The sequence below is a fragment of the Myxine glutinosa genome, chromosome 6 (genome assembly GCF_964187855.1).
Source record: "Myxine glutinosa chromosome 6, kmMyxGlut1.1, whole genome shotgun sequence".
Classification (NCBI taxonomy): domain Eukaryota; kingdom Metazoa; phylum Chordata; class Myxini; order Myxiniformes; family Myxinidae; genus Myxine; species Myxine glutinosa.
This window is the reverse complement of record NC_136266.1, coordinates 22885663-22899273: the sequence shown is the minus strand read 5'-3', so window position 1 is coordinate 22899273 and position 13611 is coordinate 22885663. Positions and strand designations below refer to the sequence as shown.

Genomic DNA, 13611 nt, shown 5'->3' with positions numbered 1-13611 from the left:
GAACAAACAAACCAACGGATGTTTTCGATGTTTCTCTGACAAAAGACACTGAAGCTGTATAATCCAAGGCAGATCTGACCTAAAAAAATCTCGGCTCTTAACCCATGAGACCATAATCTCATTAAAGCCCCAAGGAGCATGGTTGCCTTATTTACTTGCATTCTTACTGGTATTTAGATATTATACTTGAACATCTGCTTTCAAACAGAAACCACACATCAAAGGCAATCTCCAGAAGGCTTGGATTTCTGAGGATTCTTTTGGAAATAGGATTGACTTGGGGCATTTGGAGGGCACGTGCAGCCGGCCGGGGCAGAGTGTCATCGTCTGTTTCTGCAACAGTAATATCTCACATTCATTGATATACAAAAAAGCCACAAATTCTTCCTATTAAATTTAGCCTCAATATACGTATCCCCTTTTTGATATGATAAAAAGACATGTGCAACTTTTAATCCTCTTATCGGCTTCGGACAGAATGTTTACCGTAGAAAGTTTTTTTTTTTGTTTTTTTTTACAAGATCGAGGCTCGTGTAAGAGCTAACATTAAACACAGATTATCACATTAAACACAAAAAACATAAACAGACACATAAAACAATAAAGGGAGGGGGAGACAAGAAGGGGAGAGAGATGGAAGCACACAAGCACAACAGTAGAGAACAGGACATCGGGAGATATGTGGAAGGGAGAGGGCTGGGGCACTGGGGCAGGGTAGTGCGGGGAGGGGAAGGGGTACACAGTATAAAACAAATTGACATGACTAGGAATTTTAGGAATGAAGTCGGAGATTGAAAGAGATGGATTTGGGGTGTATTAACGGGGGTAGAAAAGACCAAGGTCAAGCAAGATCAAGAAAAGATCAAGTTATAGCCGACCAATTCTGAAGGTCCAATGAGGACGCGAGAAAGCATCAAAGCATTTATACGATATCAAGTATCCAGACAGTCTTGTTTCTTGGAAAATGTCACGTACAAAATATTGTGGCTTCTTCACGTATTGGCTGTTTGTTCAATCTAACATCATGAGATAATCATGCTCTCATGAGCTTTGAGTGAGACCAGAATTATTTTTTTTAACCTTATGTGGTGTTGCAACTGGAGACCATCAAAAGGATTTTTAGGAGACTGCTATTGCGGTATCACAAAATGATCACTTTTTAAAATAATTAATATCAACACGAGCATGTTTAGGGAACAGGACTTGATGTACAGCCTTTGCTCCACTGACGTTTCATGTCTTCATCAGTAAGAAAAGACATTGTTCAGCATCGTGTTATAAATCTTGGAAACGTGATAATGACGCTTCCTTGAACCAGCCTGTCCTCGAAGCAGTACCACTCTCGGTAGGATGACTGCAAAATCTATAAACGTCCGAGTAGTTAAAGTATAGGTGCTCCATCCCAGAAGATCTATTTGGTCTGTTTGGATGCTCATGTGCAGTAGAAATGAACCTCATGTGACTGATCGCATTCGGTCTCAAAAGGTAAGCAGAGTTGAAGTTTGGTTAGCACTTGGATCGGAGACCTTTAAGGAAGGCCGGGTGAACTACGCGGAGGGATTGCATGACAATTCAGGTGTTTGGACATTTGCTTTCTAGACATGAATGGATTTGTTCTCCTCTGAAGTCAATTTGTGACTAAAAGTAGTGCAGTGCCTTTTTGTATACATGACCGACGCTCGTTGAAGAGCTAAGATAGGATGGAACGGAACAAAATGGAAAGGGGGAACACCGAGTAGTGAAGTAGAAGGTGAGATCAAGAGGATGTGGAGAAGGAGAGGTGTGGGTGAACAAGCTTCACGCAAGCTGAATGAAACACAGCAAGAAGAGAAAGGGGGAAAGCGGGGATGAAATAGAAAAAGAACAAACCAACCTCCAACCAACAAACGGAAAGGGGTGAGAGAGAGGGGGGAAGAATCACCTTAACCTGGAAAAAGAGAGAGCTTGGGAATGGGGTAATTTGGGGTAGAAGACATCATGAGTTTGGATGAGGGGTGACCTAGTGGTAGTGAACAGATGTCTTGAAGACCGAGAGGGAAGAATGAGACTGAACAGACTGGGGAAGTTGGTTCGACAGTCGAGAGAAAAGAAGAACAAATGAGTTGAGGTGAGCGGTGAGCCTGGATTTGGGGATTTTAACAAGAAAAGAGTTACTGTTTGCACACTGCAGAAACCAGGGAGGGACAGAGCCAAGATAGGGCAGATGGTGCAAGGCCAAAAAGGAGGCAGTAGAATACAGAGCGGGCAACAACCCACCTATGATGTGAAAGTAATAGGCCGAGACATTCAGCTTTATCAATGGAGATGGGTATTGCTTTCCTCGGCATCAAGAAGGACACGGTGGCATTACAAGGGCTCAGAGCGATGAGATTGAACGACTCCAGAAGCGTGCGAACCCTTTTATTGCGTATCCAGCTATTCAATCCTATGCGCAACAACTTCGTCATTTTGGTTTACAGTTGTTGAGCGAACGCAGGAATGAGCTTCTCTTGCGTTTTGGTCTTGGTCTTTTAAAATGTGATCGTCACCGTGAACTGCCTTGTCAGTTCGAACTGAAATCTCCAAAAAATCCAACTGTGCAAATCTCGAACTGCCTTGTCCAGTTCTCTTCTCTTCCTCCTACCCGAGAATCTGTCTCGATATAATATGCAACTCAGGAATGCTCAACATCTTGACCTACCTCGGTGTAAGACTCAAAGATACAAGAATTCAGCAATTCCTTTTTTGACTGAAATGCTTAATTCTGTTATGTAGAATTGTAGATGCATAAAATCAATTTCATGCATAATATGTTTATTGATCTTCTTGAGTTTTCTGCTATTTTAGGTTATTTTGTTGGTAGAATTTGTTATATTGTTATTGTTGATTGATTATTATGTATGTTTGTTTATTGCTTATACTTATTTTGATATTTTGGTGAATGTAATTTTCTATGATTATTATTATCTCAATTTACATTTGGAAGTTTTATGAAATACTTTTATTACTGTAAACTTGACAAACTTCAGTCTTCGAACTGCCTTGTCCAGTGTTTAATTATTTCAATAAACCGAAATGAAAATGAAATGAAAAGGTGTGAGGCAGGGGCACCTGCCGATAGGAGAGAGCAGTATTCCATCAAGGATTCAAGCTGCCTTGTACGTTGTCAAAAGTTCAGACTGGCCAAAAATGCCCAGTCAGCAGCTGGATTTGGAAGCCATTTTGGAAATATTGTCTACCCAAGAAAGATCATAGCTGATGGTGAGGCCCAAAAGTTTGAGAGACCTAACCTATTCAAGTAGTTTGTGTCGGAAGTGGATTGCAAATGATAAAGAAAGAGATGAGGATTGATCTCCTTGCACTTGCTTTGCTGTGTACGTCCTTTTTGAGCCAATGTTATCATTCGACCTGCTCGGGTTGAGGCTATCACTGCCAGATTAAGCCTGCAAATCCTGCTGATCCGCAGCCTGACAAGAGTTTCAAGCCAAAGCCCTCCACGAGCCCATTGTGCAGAGGATGAGTGCCGGATTAGCTTAGTGCCTCAGCTGGATTATTCTTGGAGCCCTTGAGGCTCTGGTTGAGGTGGTGGGAATCCGGGGTGAAGCACAGGTCAAATCACAGTTTCGATGGATGCGTTATAACGCTACCAAGCATGAGAACATCCATTAGCAATATTCTCATACGTGATCCCAGACAATCCTTAGTCCATAAATATCCTTCAGAATTCTTCTTGATGATATGCTTTGCCATTTTTCATGTTCCTTTAAACTTGGTACAGAGTTCTTGAGATAATGGATGAGCTATGCTACAGATCACATTATGAAACATCATCGAGAATCAAATGGCAGCTACCAACAGAAAGGGGCTTCTTCATCTTTATAGCAGGATGGAGATGGTGTCCTGTGTTTGAGATACATGAGAAACAGGTAGCAGAAATAAACTACATTTGAGATGCAAGTGCAAAAAAAAGAAGAAGAAGAGAAAATACAGAAAGCATAATTTAACACATCACATGTCAGATGACAATCAAACATGCGAATGAGTGTGGCAGCGAACACAAAGGGACAAGCAGAAAGGTAACAGGAATTTATTTTAAAATGTATATTGGGGGAAGGGAGAGGAGGGGATTGAAGGGCAGGGTGGGAAAGAGTGAGGGAAAAAAAAAATCAATGCAGGAAGAAAAATAGAGGTGAAAGAGAGGTGGCAAAGGATAAGCAGGAATGGGGGGGGAAAAAGTACTTGAATACACACATACTCGTACCACACCACATAGAGTACCATTCCGCAATTACCTGCCTGGTTATCCTATCTCAAAGTATACACCTGCTGAGTCCCTGTTCACACCTCCTAAAATTGACCTCCTTTTTATCCGTTTCCCCGCTGTCATTCTGCTCTTCCATGCCCCTTGATTACCTGTGAATACGTTTTGATGGGATTCTGTTTTCAAAGAATGCTATTTATTTCTTAGCCTTCACGACAAGCTGGCCCGTAATTGCAATAATAAATAATTAAATAAAACCCTGCTATTATTTATATTCTCATTTTATTTTTCATTACATTCACTTTTTGTCCCCAAGTCTTACATCTTGAAAGGTCTTTCCAAGTTTACACTGTCGTCATCCTTTATTCCCATTAAATTTAGCCACCTTCATATCTCGAGTAGTTTCATAATACTCCCAATTTCCTCCTAAGGCTGGACAGCTCAGAAAACTCCTTAGTTACTCTACCATACTTTTTGCCCGTATGCAGCACAAGGCTGCGGGGTAGCGTCATTGGCTGAGGGTGTGGCTGTGCTGCTGATGCAGCGCCCCCTGCTGGTTATGGCAGGAATTTGTAATTTGTTCAGGATGCTGGCGATAAGCTCGCCTACGCTTCGCGAGGGATACCGTGGGATCTTTAACGTCCACCAACGGATGCCTGCAGACGGGACTCCCAGTTTAACGTCCATCCAAGGGACGGGGCGGCACACGCATCGATGGATCACTCTGCCTGTGAAACACCAAACCGAGATGATTTTTAGAGTTAATTTTCATGCTTTGTATAACAAATCCTTGGTAGATGGCCATGTGATTCAATGTGCTGTTTAACATTTGGTGTAGGTCACAAAAGAAAGCAGAAAAATAAAAATAATGTTTTGGTTTCAGAAGTGGGATTTGAACAGTGATCTACATTGATAGCTACATATATACTAAAAATAGCACAAATTAAGACGTTTAACATCAAGAACAAGAGAATGTGGTTGATCCTCCCAGGTAGGTGGACCTAAAAGTTTTACATGTTTAACTTAAAGCCCAGAAAATGAAAGCACCGTAAGTGTGAGGCACGCAACCAGCGGACAATGCAACACATGGAGCGAGAAACCTACATGGAGGCTCGGATGGTACGTGAGGATCCCATTGTCGCACAACGTGACGTATTTCTTCTTCCACTCTTTGTTCAGAGACTTCCCGCTCCGCTTCAGCAGAACCCCCTGGGAGAGGAGTGGAAATAAATCAGGGAAAGAAAAAGGGAGAGTGAAGGTTAGAATGAGAGAAAAATGGGAGGTGAGACAGAGCCCAACAACATAGGCACTGTGGCATTCCATGGTGTTCATGGCCTTTGAATTCCTCTGTGAAGTAGCGCAAATATTTATAGTGGGTAAATTAACAATGACATCAGGAGCCGGCCAAAACGACCGCCTCAGGAGGAAATCTACTTGGTGATGGGCGACAACATGAATTTTTGCAAGTTTGTTTTTGAAGTACAATTAAATTCGTCTGTGGATCAGATGTGGCGACAAAACCTTGACCTCGATGCAGGTGCTCGGAGGAGCGGTGCTTTCGATAAGTTACCAAGAATGCTCAGAAGAACTTGTTTAATAGCTATTGTAAATAACAACCAATAATGGTCACTGCAGGATCAATAAAAGCCACAATTGATGTCAAGGCCCAAAGAAGGATTGCAGAAAAATTTATTCCTGTGGTTTGAAGGCCCCCATGTGCACTCAACCTCCAAGGAATCTATCGGCCCTGAAAATTTAGGATTTTAAAGGTCGATGCATCGAATGCGTGCAAGGAAGGCAAATCCGAGGTCGTCAACAGCTGTTCTCAGGCCTTTGACGGAATGCCTAATGACACATCATCTCACCCTCTCTTCGAAGATGCATGCACCTCCCCTCTGCTCCCTCCCATCCAAGTTGCAAGTTCTACGCCCCTAGAATAAAGCAACCTTTGTCTGGCCCGCAGCTCATTTCCACAGGCATTTCCCAGCCGAGTCATATAGAAATGCAAACCGGGGCGCCTTTGCTCATTGGCCGCCTGATCTTTACGCTCTAATCAAGGACAGGCCCACCTCATGAAAGTCCCATCAATCTGGCCCGAGAGACAAAGACTGCTCTGACACCTTGCCTGCCTCCTCTTGCATTATAACAACATCCGTCAGAGTGCCAGCAGCCAGGAGCTATTATCCTGGCCTTCCACAAATACACTCGGAGATGCCGAGGTAACATACGGCCAACTCGAGAAAAATCCAACCGTGCAATTGTTTCATTGATGTGCTTAGATTCAAGAAAGTCTGTTGAGATATTTCCAAACACACACACACATATATATACACATGCTCAACGAAACTTGGACCCAGCAGGAAGTTACTGTACAAGTCATCATGGCTGTCGCACCACATTAGCTGAATCTATCAATTTCCGTATTTTCTATGGAGCTACAACCCCTTTCTTAAGAAAAAATGTATCTTAACAATATCCTTCTTTTAGAACTCGCATATTATTACACATAATCTAGCTATAATAACTGAGCTGGGGTACGGCACAAAATGGCATGCTTTGAAAAAGGAGACACCGTGCAAGACCGTTGGCTTGAAATCCCAAATCGAAGGATGACGTGATGCAAGATGCAGCGGTCCCTGGCAGCATTGCATCGAGATGGCATTTTTAGTCTGATGCGACTCCATTTGGCAATAAATCTAGGACCGGGGAGTTCACAGGCGAGCACGCCACCAACTGAGCTCTACTGCCTTCCCTTATTTATGGTGAGAAGGTGTGCATAAGTAACGTTTTTATCACAGCTCTCAAAAAAAGATGAGGAAGGAGAGGCGATGAGGAGAGGCAGCCAAGAAAAGATTTGCGGAGTGATTATCTATCAGCCCACAAGGCCTCGGTAATGAGCCATTAGAGAGGCGGTTAGGCGCGCACCATTTAGCCATCTCCATTTCCAGCTGTGTGGGATGGCCATTCAGTTTACCCAGCCAGGGGCCTTGATCAGGCTCTGTAAATGCTGTACAGGCAAGAGGACAATGACCCTAATGAGGGCCTGGCCTGGAAAAGGCCCTAGATTCTGTCTTGTTTGCTTCCAGCTGAGCATGCACTACTGTGCATATTACAAAAGGTTTTTGTGTAATCACGACCAGAACAAAAAATGATGAGAGGTGCCACGTTAAACAAGCTCCAAAATATCAGGAGGAAGAATTGTTGATTAATTCATACGATAGTGGCTTGCCATGCTTGTCCCAATTTGATTACATACATCATTGCATCAAATTCATAAGCTGAGGCTTTAATTGTCTCTTTCGACTGTATTTTCCATGTAAATTGTGTTTAATTTCAATCATCATTCAGAAGCTGGAAATAGGAGTTTAAAATACTAGGGCATGCCCGTACGTGGGTGCCCGTTCCTTGCCAAAAAAAAAAAAAAACGCTACCCGTACGCTCTACCCCGCCCGTACGCCCGTAAACAAAAAAAACAACGCTCTTCGCTTCCGCCCTTCGCTCTGACTGAATTGGGAGAAATAATGCGCATAAGAAATCGAGAAATTATTATTTTCTCCGGAAGAAATCGAATTACGAACCGTAATGGTGCACGCGCTCGGCTCGGCTCGCTCTCACATCGGCCACGCCTACGCAATAACGCGTTCTGTGATTGGCTGCCGGAAGTGCAGTCTTCACTGTCCGGAAGGTCGCAAATCGCAGTTACGATGAATCGCAAATTAGTTTTAATTAGTTTTAAAACATAGTTTAACGGCAACATAGTTTTCCAACGTGAAATAAATGAATACGCTCTCAAATGTGCCGTCCGAGGCAGAGTCTGTTCACCACGTTCGGCACACGTGATAGCTCGCTGCTCTCTGATTGGTTGAATCGTTTTTTGGACATAGTTCGGTAACTACTTCTCCGATTAATATGAAACCTTGAAAAGGCACATCCTCGGGTCCCCAGCAATATACCTGGCAAGTTTCAAGTATATCGGACCCGTGGTTGTCGAGAAACAGCGGTCACAGACAAACAAACAAACACACACACAGACACACAGACACACAGACACACACACACACACACACAGAGATTGCTGGAATTATAGATAGATCACACACACGGTATGATTGCAAATGCACATGGAACGTCATCTCACACACACACACACACACACACACACACACACACACACACACACACACACACACACACACACACACACACACACATATATATACACACACATATATACACACACACACATGTACACACACAGATATACATATATACACACACATATATACACACACATACACACACACACACACACACACACACACACACACACACACAGTAAGTACACCCCATGTAAAGTTTTGACTTTTTCAACATATTTCAACATACAGCTATTTGATCTTCATTTCAACAATATTGATAGATAAAGGTGATATAATACAACAAATATCATGAAACATTTACATTTTGTAGTCCATTGTATAATTTAAATAAACATAAATGCAAATTTCGCATGTGGAAAAATTAAGTACACCCTTGGCTCTAATAGGTGGTATTGCCCCCTTTGGCAGAAACAACCTCAAGTAGGCATTTCTTATAACTGTCTACCTGTCTCTGACATCGTCTGGGAGAAATGTTTGCCCACTCCTCCATGCAGAATTCTTTCAGCTGTGCGATGTTTGAGGGGTTTCTTGCATGCACAGCTCGTTTCAAATCCCCCCACAACATCTCGATGGGATTTAGATCCGGGCTTTGACTTGGTCATTCCAGAACCCTCCATTTCTTTCTTTTCAGCCATTCCTTGGTGGATTTATTGGTATGTTTAGCGTCATTGTCATGCTGCAAGGTCCACCTTCGGTTGAGCTTCAACTTTCCGACAGATGGCCTCACATTATCCTCAAGCACCCTCTGGTACAATGAAGAATTCATAGTGGATTCTATGATGGTGAGCTGCCCAGGCCCTGATGCAGCAAAGCTGCCCCAACCATAATATTTCCACCACCATGCTTTACAGTTGGTATCAGGTTCTTCTGGTCAAATGCTGTCTTTGGTTTTCGCCAAACATGTCTTCTGGTACTGTGGCCAAATAGCTCTACCTTTGACTCATCTGTCCAGAGCACATTGTTCCAGAAGTGCTGGTCTTTGCCTAGGTGTTCATTGGCAAACTTTAGTCTTGCCCTGATGTTCTTTCTGGGCAGCAAAGGTTGCCTCCTGGCACACCTCCCATGTCGATCAAATTTGTGCAGTCTCTTTCTCATGGTAGACTCGTGCACTTTGACATCAACATTGGCAAGAGCTACCTGTAGGTCCCGTGATGACATTCTGGGGTTCTTAGAGACTTCTTTCAGCATCTTGCGGTCTGCTCTCGGGCTGAACTTGCTGGGGCGGCCTGGCCTGAACAAGTTGGCAGTTGTTTGGAATCTTCTCCTCTTGTGGATGATCTTCCAGACAGGCGAATGATTGATTTCAAATTGTTTGGAGATCTTTTTAAATCCCTTCCCAGACTCGTAGGCATCTATAACCTTCTTTCTGAATGCATCAGAGAGCTCTTTTGATCTAGGCATGGTGACGCCGCACACTTCAACAACAAAGAGCAAACCAAACTAAATGTCTGAGTTTTAAATATGACAGGTTCCTCCAAGATCCTCTCTAACGATGTTCTAATCATTTGCACCTGAGCTGGTGCACCTGATTCTAATTTTAGGTATTTGAAGTAGTGATAAATGTAGGGGTGTACTTACTTTTTCCACATGCGAAATTTGCATTTATGTTTATTTAAATTATACAATGGACTACAAAATGTAAATGTTTCATGATATTTGTTATATTATATCACCTTTATCTATCAATATTGTTGAAATGAAGATCAAATAGCTGTATGTTGAAATATTTTGAAAAAGTCAAAACTTTACATGGGGTGTACTTACTTTTTCACGTGACTGTGTATATATATATATATATACATACATATACACATATATATACACATACATACATACACACACACACACACACACACACACACACACACACACACACACACACACATACACACACACACACACACACACACACACACACACACATATACACACACATATATATACACACAGACACACACACACACACACATACATCCATATACACATGCACATATACAGACACACACACACACACACACACACACACACACACACACACACACACACACACATATACACACACATATATATACACACAGACACACACACACACATATACAAACACATACATCCATATACACACACACACACGCACATATACACACACACACACACACACACACACACACACACACACACACACACACACACACACACACCTTCCGTTAGATCATAAATAAGGAAACAATAACCAAATCATTACTGCAAGGATAACAAAGTGATTGAATCGAGTTAAGTTCATACAATTGATTCCATGCATTCCTGCTCGACAAACAATGTTACTTGTACTTTGTATTTAAATCCTCGTATCAAATCGAAGTAATTCCGCTTTGTGAAAACATCACAGCACGTGCTGCCATAATCGCGCAGCACGTTTCATAACGGTGATGATGAGCGCTCTGGGCTGCAAACCCGCTCGGCTTTCCCTGCGCCAGCTAGTTCTCATGGCTTCAAAGAGCAGGCCTTTTTGTCATGGGCGAAGATGCCATCTGAAGAGATAATCTGACCAATAAACAAACAGCCCCCTCGGGGTCCCCATTTAACGTGCCTGACAGCGACAGGGGTCTTCGGCTAAGGCGAGCGCAGCGGGGTCAGCGGAGGTCAACGCAGGATTAAGATCGCACTAATGGATCAGGCCATGCAAATGGAGGGGAAAAACCGCCCTCATCAAGCACTGCTTAGCAAGTTAACCTCTTACCCCCGGCCGATGCAAATTCTCCTTTCGCGCACACCGGGCACAAGGACCGTGTCAGGATGGGAAGGACGAGACACAGAAGACAACGTCAGCGTCACGATGTCAAAGTTTCATAAGTATTTTCAATCCTGACGCTGCGGTTCAGGTTAAAATCCTGCAGTCCGCCGTGTCTGGCGGAAGCTTTGATGGACTCTTTTTATTATTTATTTATTTTTTCATTACCGTCCGCACATCAATGTGAGAGCGTGGTCATAAAACGAGCGGTGCACTGGATGTCCTACAACAACTCAATCCCTTCATTACCTCCGACACCAAAGGTGGTGGAGGTTATGTTTCCACCCGTCTGTTTGTCCGTTTGTTTGTTTGTGAACAAGATATCTCAAAAAGTTGTGGACGGATTCGGACAAAATTTGGCAGAGATGTAGCGTATGTGACAACGACGAAATGTTGGTGAAGATCCGGATTCGGATCCGGCTACTAGAATTTTAAAACTGATTCTTCACAATTGGGAGATATGGCTAAAAATGATACATAGCAGGATATCTCAAAAAGTTGTGGATGGATTTCGATGAAACTTGTTGGAGAGGTTGGGTGTCTGACAAGGAAGAATCGATTATATTTTGGTGAAGATCTGAATATGGATTCGGATATGAGAATTATTTAATTTTTAAGTGATTCTTCACCATTGGGAGATCGGGTCAAAAACGATACATAGCAGGATATCTCAAAAAGTTATGGACGGATTTGGACGAAACCTGGTGGAGCGGCTGGGTGTTTGACAAGGACAAATAGATTCGATTTTGGTGAAGATCTGAATATGGATTCGGATATGAGAATTATTTAATTTTTAAGTGATTCTTCCTCATTGGGAGACCGGGCCAAAAACGATACATAGCAGAATATCTCCAAAAAGTTGTGGACGGATTTGGACGAAACTTGGTGGACCGGCTGGGTGTCTGACAAGGACAAATAGATTCCATTTTGGGGAAGATCTGAATATGGATTCGGATATGAGAATTATTTAATTTTTAAGTGATTCTTCCTCATTGGGAGACCGGGCCAAAAACGATACATAGCAGAATATCTCCAAAAAGTTGTGGATGGATTTGGACGAAACTTGGTGGACCGGCTGGGTGTCTGACAAGGAAGAATCGATTAAATTTTGGTGAAGATCTGCAATATGGATTCGGATATGAGAATCATTTAAAATTTTTAGTGATTCTTCAGCATTGAGTGATATGGCCAACCAGGCGGAGGTGTACTCTCCACTGAGTGTCGTTCTCGTTTTGAAGACACGCGACCAGGCCACTACGCTCCGCGAGCAACTTCCCGAAACCTCCCCGACACCTAACCTCGACAACAGGAGGCTTGGAGATCCAAAAAGGTCTGCCTGGCAGCACTAACAAGGCAGAAATTAATCACGGAGACCTTAAAAGTTTAAAACATGATTAACCAGCTGGCCTTCTGGAAGGCGCTCATTGGAAAGGAGCAAGGCCGTTCCTTATCCAGTTTGCCGCAGTCGACAATTAGTCACTGTAAGTCTCCAAAGGGCACTGTGGGCTACAGCCCGCACAAAGACCATTCCATGGAAAGTAACCGTATAATTATACACTTTTAGTGTCACCAGAATTTCTTCACAATACAGCGAAGCATTTCCAAAGCTCTTTTCGCATCTGACGGCCATGATTATTCGAGCCATCCCGAAACTGTTCATTACATTCTTTACACGCAATTATTGTTACTGGGGGGGTTCATGCTTCGGCCATCAAGTGTTTTCAATTACCATTCGGAATTAGCTGTGATAAAATTGTGATGGGTGAACTATGTCATTAACAACTGATTAGATTTCCTATCTGTTGCCGTTGATCACCCAGACATTCTTTAATGTCCCGCTAAGGACGGTTATTAAGACGTTTCTGGAAAGGTTGAAATGCAGTCGTTGCAGCAGGAGGTGGTAAATACACAATATGCTAAACGTGATCAAACAGTGCAACTGCGGTATCACACCTTGGGAGCAAAGCGCATCAACAGAAGGCAGAACCTTTCCCCTCTCCCCGCCCCCCCCCCCCCCCACCTCTCCCATGCCTCCTCGCCCCAAGCCCTCTCCCTCCCACAGATCTCCCGATATCCCTGTTCTCTGCTGTTGTATTTGTATGCTTCCCTCTCTCTCCCAATCTTGTCTCCCGCTCCCTTTATTGTATGTTTTGTGTGTCCATTTTTTTTTTTTTGTGATTGATGTTACCTCTTACATGAGCCTCGATCTTGTATACAAAAAAGCAAACAAACAAAAAAAAACATGAAAACGTGATCACTTTTAGCAGGTGACGAGGATGAACTTGAGGGCCGCACCAGTCGTTGCGAGTCGTGTTTTTTTTTTTTGTTTTTTTTTTCGTATACAAGATCGAGGCTCGTGAAAGAGCGAACATTAATCACACAGAAAGACAAACAGACACATAAAACAAATAACATCGGGAGCG

General features: G+C 43.0%; 1 protein-coding gene across 8 annotated transcripts in view; it reads right to left on the bottom strand.

Moving 5' to 3' along the window:
- LOC137429645 (arf-GAP with GTPase, ANK repeat and PH domain-containing protein 1) overlaps nucleotides 1-13611 on the bottom strand; it is a 644187-nt gene that overhangs the window by 211196 nt on the left and 419380 nt on the right. For all 8 annotated transcript variants that reach the window (XM_078779671.1, XM_078779672.1, XM_078779673.1 and 5 more), the window contains one exon: nucleotides 5345-5449. In XM_078779671.1, the coding sequence (XP_078635797.1) occupies nucleotides 5345-5449 (105 nt within the window). The remainder of the gene's footprint in view (nucleotides 1-5344; nucleotides 5450-13611) is intronic.